General features: G+C 43.8%; 2 protein-coding genes across 2 annotated transcripts; one reads left to right on the top strand and one right to left on the bottom strand.

Annotated features, from left to right (window-relative positions):
• The first annotated feature begins 439 nt into the window (after positions 1-439).
• On the top strand, positions 440-4,773 carry LOC137268775 (adhesin Ata autotransporter-like). The gene is made up of 3 exons (XM_067803352.1): positions 440-480; positions 1,549-3,985; positions 4,393-4,773. Exons 1-3 carry the CDS (start codon positions 440-442, stop codon positions 4,771-4,773), a joined length of 2,859 nt encoding a protein of 952 aa, XP_067659453.1.
• Positions 4,774-8,321: 3,548 nt separating this feature from the next.
• On the bottom strand, positions 8,322-8,732 carry LOC137268773 (uncharacterized). The gene has a single exon (XM_067803350.1). It carries the CDS (start codon positions 8,730-8,732, stop codon positions 8,322-8,324), a length of 411 nt encoding a protein of 136 aa, XP_067659451.1.
• Positions 8,733-9,116: the final 384 nt, after the last annotated feature.

The following is a 9,116-nucleotide window of genomic DNA, read 5'->3' as shown; positions in this document are numbered from 1 at the left end:
TAGGGAAGGATGGTTGCAGGTTGTGAGCTGTCGAAAGTGGAATCACCTCTTTTGAGTTAAACCATATAAACAGGATATGAATTAATAGAATATCCCAACGTGATATACACCTAGTGTCTGTATGCTCCAACTTAACCCTCTATCCGCTCTTACAGCCTTAATCCCCCTCTCTCATCCGCTCACCCATCCTCTCTCCCAAGCGTTCACCAACCACTCTTCAAACCTCTCTCCCATTGTCCCATTTTCAGTCCATCTCTCCCCACCGATAACTCACACGTAAACGCCTCTCTTGCACAACAGGACCAGAATTCCGGCTCCATGCACACTTAACTCTTGCATACCAAGAACGGATTTCCACACACAAGTTCCACATCCACGTCTCTCTTGCATACCAGTGACAGATTTCCGCACTTTAGTTCCAAGTAAACGTCACTCGCCTATGGCACCCGTGAAGAACCACCTCCTCGTGGTGGGTGCAGGGTAACACTAAGAGTTCTCCGTGTGGACCCAGGGTCAACTAGGTAACAGATTTCAGCAGACTGAGTCCATGCACACCTGTATTTTGCATACTGCTAACATATTTCCGCACACTACTTTCATGTAAAAGTCCCTCTTGTATATTAGTGACAGACTCCCGCATACCAGTTCCCAGTGAACGTCTCTCTTGCCTGCCAATAACACAATTCCGCAGACCGGTTGTACGCAAACTTGACTCTTGCATTCCAGTAACAGAATTCTGCAGATTGGGTCCACGCACACATGCCTTTTGCATACCACTAACAGATTTCCGCACAATACCTCCATGTAAAAGTCTCTTTTGCATGCCAGTGACAGATTTACGCACATTATTTCCACGTAAACATCTCTCATGCATGCCAATAACAGAATTCTGCAGACTGCCTCCAAGCAATCTTGACGCTTGCATACCTAGACGCTCGACTATATGAGCAGAACAGTACAACAGGAGAAGCAAAACCACAGAAAAGGCGGCTCAGTTAGTATTCATATATAGTTTTCCTTGAATGTGTCTGCGTCCGGTACATGCACAGTAAACAAAACCCAAAATACAATTGCACTGTTTCAGTTCTGTCATTTTTAACCAAGAACTAGACGTTGCCGTTCAAATCGGAAATGAGACTCACATATATCCGGGATAGTTCCTGTGCACATGACCCTATTTACCGGTATGCTTGTCCACAGTCAATGATGATGATAATTTTGAATAGGTTTATCTCTTGCGCAGATGTATTCTATGAATACCTGATGGCCTGCGGCATGGTGGTTGGGCTAACAAATGTCTAGACCTTAGCTCTCACAGAGGTATTTTTGGGCGCTAATTATATCAGTGCATATGAGATGAAGGATCGGGCTTCCGAAACATCGCTAGAATTATCAGGAAGATTTACGACTGCAACATTAGGGGCTGATAAATCGATGTGAAATATCACAAGCTGCATGTCACTTTGTGGGGGCCTGGAGCTAGTAGGAGGTGCACGAGGCAGTTAGTGATAGGGTCGATACAGTCAGAGACGCCATCAACACATCCAGAAAGGACGTGAGTACAATCAGAAACGACATCAGTACAGTCAGAGACGACATCAGCATATCCAGAAAGGACGTGAGTACAATCAGAAACGACATCAGTACAGTCAGAGACGACATCAACACATCCAGAAAGGACGTGAGTACAATCAGAAACGACATCAGTACAGTCAGAAACGACATCAGTACAGTCAGAGACGCCATCAACACATCCAGAAAGGACGTGAGTACAATCAGAGGCGGCGTCAGTACAGTGAAAAACGTGTATAGAGACGACATTAGTACATTTAGAGGCGACATCAGCACAGGCAGAAACGACATCAGTACAGTCAGAGACGACATCAGCACATCCAGAAAGGACGTGAGTACAATCAGAGGCGGCGTCAGTACAGTGAAAAACGTGTATAGAGACGACATTAGTACATTTAGAGGCGACATCAGCACAGGCAGAAACGACATCAGTACAGTCAGAGACGACATCAACACATCCAGAAAGGACGTGAGTACAATCAGAAACGACATCAGTACAGTCAGAGACGACATCAACACATCCAGAAAGGACGTGAGTACAATCAGAAACGACATCAGTACAGTCAGAGACGACATCAACACATCCAGAAAGGACGTGAGTACAATCAGAAACGACATCAGTACAGTCAGAGACGACATCAACACATCCAGAAAGGACGTGAGTACAATCAGAAACGACATCAGTACAGTCAGAGACGACATCAGCACATCCAGAAAGGACGTGAGTACAATCAGAAACGACGTCAGTACAGTGAAAAACGTGTATAGAGACGACATTAGTACATTTAGAGGCGACATCAGCACAGGCAGAAACGACATCAGTACAGTCAGAGACGACATCAACACATCCAGAAAGGACGTGAGTACAATCAGAGGCGGCGTCAGTACAGTGAAAAACGTGTATAGAGACGACATTAGTACATTTAGAGGCGACATCAGCACAGGCAGAAACGACATCAGTACAGTCAGAGACGACATCAGCACATCCAGAAAGGACGTGAGTACAATCAGAGGCGGCGTCAGTACAGTGAAAAACGTGTATAGAGACGACATTAGTACATTTAGAGGCGACATCAGCACAGGCAGAAACGACATCAGTACAGTCAGAGACGACATCAACACATCCAGAAAGGACGTGAGTACAATCAGAAACGACATCAGTACAGTCAGAGACGACATCAACACATCCAGAAAGGACGTGAGTACAATCAGAAACGACATCAGTACAGTCAGAGACGCCATCAACACATCCAGAAAGGACGTGAGTACAATCAGAGGCGGCGTCAGTACAGTGAAAAACGTGTATAGAGACGACATTAGTACATTTAGAGGCGACATCAGCACAGGCAGAAACGACATCAGTACAGTCAGAGACGACATCAACACATCCAGAAAGGACGTGAGTACAATCAGAGGCGGCGTCAGTACAGTGAAAAACGTGTATAGAGACGACATCAGTACAGTCAGAGACGACATCAACACATCCAGAAAGGACGTGAGTACAATCAGAAACGACATCAGTACAGTCAGAGACGCCATCAACACATCCAGAAAGGACGTGAGTACAATCAGAGGCGGCGTCAGTACAGTGAAAAACGTGTATAGAGACGACATTAGTACATTTAGAGGCGACATCAGCACAGGCAGAAACGACATCAGTACAGTCAGAGACGACATCAACACATCCAGAAAGGACGTGAGTACAATCAGAAACGACGCCAGTACAGTGAAAAACGTGTACAGAGACGACATTAGTACATTTAGAGGCGACATCAGCACAGGCAGAAACGACATCAGTACAGTCAGAGACGCCATCAACACATCCAGAAAGGACGTGAGTACAATCAGAAACGACATCAGTACAGTCAGAGACGCCATCAACACATCCAGAAAGGACGTGAGTACAATCAGAGACGACATCAGTACAGTCAGAGACGCCATCAACACATCCAGAAAGGACGTGAGTACAATCAGAAACGACATCAGTACAGTCAGAGACGCCATCAACACATCCAGAAAGGACGTGAGTGCAATCAGAAACGACATCAGTACAGTCAGAGACGCCATCAACACATCCAGAAAGGACGTGAGTACAATCAGAAACGACATCAGTACAGTCAGAGACGCCATCAACACATCCAGAAAGGACGTGAGTACAATCAGAAACGACATCAGTACAGTCAGAGACGCCATCAACACATCCAGAAAGGACGTGAGTACAATCAGAAACGACATCAGTACAGTCAGAGACGACATCAACATATCCAGAAAGGACGTGAGTACAATCAGAAACGACGCCAGTACAGTGAAAAACGTGTACAGAGACGACATTAGTACATTTAGAGGCGACATCAGCACAGGCAGAAACGACATCAGTACAGTCAGAGACGACATCAACACATCCAGAAAGGACGTGAGTACAATCTGAAAAGACGCCAGTACAGTGAAAAACGTGTACAGAGACGACATTAGTACATTTAGAGGCGACATCAGCACAGGCAGAAACGACATCAGTACAGTCAGAGACGACATCAACACATCCAGAAAGGACGTGAGTACAATCTGAAACGACGCCAGTACAGTGAAAAACGTGTACAGAGACGACATTAGTACATTTAGAGGCGACATCAGCACAGGCAGAAACGACATCAGTACAGTCAGAGACGCCATCAACACATCCAGAAAGGACGTGAGTACAATCAGAAACAACGCCAGTACAGTGAAAAACGTGTATAGAGACGACATTAGTACATTTAGAGGCGACATCAGCACAGGCAGAAACGACATCAGTACAGTCAGAGACGCCATCAACACATCCAGAAAGGACGTGAGTACAATCAGAAACGACATCAGTACAGTCAGAGACGCCATCAACACATCCAGAAAGGACGTGAGTACAATCAGAAACGACATCAGTACAGTCAGAGACGCCATCAACACATCCAGAAAGGACGTGAGTACAATCAGAAACGACATCAGTACAGTCAGAGACGCCATCAACACATCCAGAAAGGACGTGAGTACAATCAGAAACGACATCAGTACAGTCAGAGACGCCATCAACACATCCAGAAAGGACGTGAGTACAATCAGAAACGACATCAGTACAGTCAGAGACGACATCAACATATCCAGAAAGGACGTGAGTACAATCAGAAACGACGCCAGTACAGTGAAAAACGTGTACAGAGACGACATTAGTACATTTAGAGGCGACATCAGCACAGGCAGAAACGACATCAGTACAGTCAGAGACGACATCAACACATCCAGAAAGGACGTGAGTACAATCTGAAACGACGCCAGTACAGTGAAAAACGTGTACAGAGACGACATTAGTACATTTAGAGGCGACATCAGCACAGGCAGAAACGACATCAGTACAGTCAGAGACGACATCAACACATCCAGAAAGGACGTGAGTACAATCTGAAACGACGCCAGTACAGTGAAAAACGTGTACAGAGACGACATTAGTACATTTAGAGGCGACATCAGCACAGGCAGAAACGACATCAGTACAGTCAGAGACGCCATCAACACATCCAGAAAGGACGTGAGTACAATCAGAAACAACGCCAGTACAGTGAAAAACGTGTATAGAGACGACATTAGTACATTTAGAGGCGACATCAGCACAGGCAGAAACGACATCAGTACAGTCAGAGACGCCATCAACACATCCAGAAAGGACGTGAGTACAATCAGAAACGACATCAGTACAGTCAGAGACGACATCAACACATCCAGAAAGGACGTGAGTACAATCAGAAACGACATCAGTACAGTCAGAGACGCCATCAACACATCCAGAAAGGACGTGAGTACAATCAGAAACGACATCAGTACAGTCAGAGACGACATCAACATATCCAGAAAGGACGTGAGTACAATCAGAAACGACGCCAGTACAGTGAAAAACGTGTATAGAGACGACATTAGTACATTTAGAGGCGACATCAGCACAGACAGAAACGACATCAGTACAGTCAGAGACGACATCAACACATCCAGAAAGGACGTGAGTACAATCTGAAACGACGCCAGTACAGTGAAAAACGTGTACAGAGACGACATTAGTACATTTAGAGGCGACATCAGCACAGGCAGAAACGACATTAGTACAGTCAGAGACGACATCAACACATCCAGAAAGGACGTGAGTACAATCTGAAACGACGCCAGTACAGTGAAAAACGTGTACAGAGACGACATTAGTACATTTAGAGGCGACATCAGCACAGGCAGAAACGACATCAGTACAGTCAGAGACGACATCAGCATATCCAGAAGCGACTTCGGTATAGTCAAAAACGAGTACAGAGACGACATCAGTACAATCAGAGGCGGTGTCAGTACTGTCAGAGACGACATCAATACAGTCAGAGACATTAGTACAATCAGAGACGACATCAGCACATCCAGAAACAGCGTCAGTACAGTGAAAAACGACGTCAATACAGCCAGGGACGACATCAGTACAGTCAGAGACGATGCCCGTACAGTCAGAATACGTCAGTGCACTCAGGGACGGCGTCAATACAGTCAGAGACGGCCCCAGTATAGTCAGTGACAGCTCTGACAATACAATCAGAGAGAAAGCACTCAGTATGTCAGAGACGAGCCAAAATCATTGGATATAATCCAGTCGTTACACGGACACATTCAAAACAGTGAATACCGTCAGAGATACCACAGTGAATACCGTTAGAGTAAAGGCAAGTGTGCATGGACCTCCGGTCGTTTTCTGCGGCTTTAAAGGTACATGTTTACACCATAATGTACAGCTTAGATACAAGCATGAAGCTTAAAGTGGTCATATATACATATCGCTTGGTTGCAAGAATGAACTGTATGTGCATACATTAAGTTAATAAACAATGTTACATACTTACGTCATTGGTTATCTTTTGTCGTGGCATTACTTAAAATTGAGACATTATTATTGTGCAAAATATTGCTGATTTCTTAATTATTCCTAGTGTGTTAGAGTTGCACAGTCGAGTTACATAATGAATACCGTAAAAACTAATGCAATGAATATGGTCAGAGATGATGCGCTAAATACCGTCAGAGATAATGCAATGAATACAGTCACAGATAATGCAGCGAATACCGTCAGAGATAATGCAGCGAATACCATCAGAGATAATGCAATGAATACCGTCAAAGATAATGCAGTGAACACCGTCAGAGATAAGGTAGTGAATACCGTCAAAGATACGACAGTGAATACCGCAAGAAACTGGGTCACAAAGTGACCACATCAATCAGGAAACTGATCACAAAGTGACCACATCAATCATCAAACTGATCACAAAGTGACCACATCAATCATCAAACTGATCACGAAGTGATCACATCAATCATTAAACTGGGTCACAAAGTGACCACATCAATCATCAAACTGGGTCACAACGTGACCACATCAATCATCAAACTGATCGCAAAGTGACCACAACAATCATTAAACTGGGTCACAAAGAGACCACATCAATCATCAAACAGTGTCATAACACCATCGTCCAAAGCAAGATGGAACGACAAGACGTGTCAGAATGAATTATGAAGCCAACGTTGTCGAGTGATTTCGACAGTGACAGATGATACGTACTTCAAGTAGCTGCCACTGAATATTTCAGTTCAACAACACCACCACAGTTTACTGAACTGCATGTTGGGGGAAATGAAGATCACAGTTTATTGAACAGTTTGCCATCGGAAGATCCGTGTTAATATTAGTCTTCAGCAACTCCTACTTACAGTAAGTCTCGCTTAACGGAACCAAATTGTGTAATTCGATGTTCATAATGCCAATCACTGGATGGTCAGACCCAGACAATTATACTGCAGTGTGGTGTTGCACAACAGGTAAAAACTGCTCATGATAGGCTGTCTCATGGTGATGTCTCTTGCTTTGGGTATGCATCAAACGCCTTTGAATGATGCATATTGTGCAAGTGTAATAATTAAACCACATAGGTACGTAATGCACCCGGCTAAGTTTAATTCAAATTCAAATGTTTATAGTTAGAAGGGACAATGATGATGTACGTGAAGTGTACATGGTACCGTGTAGGATGAGTCACACGGGAGATTTGTCGTGTGTTGTATACAATGACCTTACAATCATCGACGTTAAGAAGAAAATGTACGATGTTGTATGGATAACAGCTTTATCATATCATTGATATCCATAAAGTACCCTACCTTTTCTTATTATTCATCAAATTCTAAAATATCAAACAGATAATTGAAGTTTACCATCCTCAGTTGATTCAGAAAGGTAAGGTAATGAGTTCTCTATGTTTGTCACCTAACCAGCATATATTTACCTCTTTGTTAAACATTGTGCAGGTGTTACAATAGACCCACAATTATATCTACAACAAATCATTTCGCTCAGTGTTTTAAGCAGTTCAGTTCTCATGAGATTACACGAGAACGAATTCGTTCTCCGCTATGGTAACTTTTGCATGAAGAATCTGCCTCGAACGACAAATGTCACTTATAGTATTGATAAACATTTATCATTAGTAAGTGATAGTTGTCTAGTTGAATTATTATCTGATCTTTAGGTTGTCGAGACAGCTCCGATCCATACACGCTGTTATTCAATTATCCCTCTGCGCACATTCTAATGGAGAATTCTGTAAGGCTAAATGCAGTGAAAAACACACATACAATAACATAATATGTTCGTGTTTACTCCGCCACATCAGATACAATCTGTCTGCAGGTACTTGTCGTTACTCGCATAACCATCGGAGAGTCCCAGTCCCAGTCACAGACTCATACACAGTCACATTGTCAGTCACAGACTCACACACTGTCCATGTCACAGTCACAGTCACAGACTCATACACAGTCACATTGTCAGTCACAGACTCACCCACTGTCCATGTCACAGTCACAGTCACAGACTCATACACAGTCGCAGTCACATTGTCAGTCACAGACTCACACACTGTCCATGTCACAGTCACAGACTCATACACAGTTACAGTCTTAGTCACAGTCACAGACGTATACACATACACAGTCACAGTCCCAGTTACAGACCCAGTCATAGCCTCATACACAGCCATAGTCACATTTTCAGTCACAGACTCATACACAGCCATAGTCACATTCTCAGTCACAGACTCATACACAGTCATAGTCACATAGTCACATTGAGTCACAGACTCAAACACAGACACAGTCCCAGTCAGAGTCATACACATGCACACACACTGACACCGACACATACCGACACACAGTCACAGACACTTGCACACGCACTGACACCGACAAATACCGATACACAGACACAGACTGATACAGATACACAAAACAACATAAAACAAAAGACAACACAAAGCAAAATACAGACTAGTGTAAACTAAAACAAGGATGCACGAAACGGATACAGACGACGACAAAAACCCAAAGACAGATGCTATCCTGGCTTAACAGTTTCCTGTCGGATTTATTAATTTCTGACGATAGTGAGTACACGTTTGAAGTAGGGATAACTAGCTACCACTCCTTGTGTGGTTGAT

Source organism: Haliotis asinina, chromosome 16 (genome assembly GCF_037392515.1).
Source record: "Haliotis asinina isolate JCU_RB_2024 chromosome 16, JCU_Hal_asi_v2, whole genome shotgun sequence".
Taxonomy (NCBI): domain Eukaryota; kingdom Metazoa; phylum Mollusca; class Gastropoda; order Lepetellida; family Haliotidae; genus Haliotis; species Haliotis asinina.
Note: the sequence above shows the minus strand (reverse complement) of the source record. Positions and strands in the feature narration are given on the sequence as shown.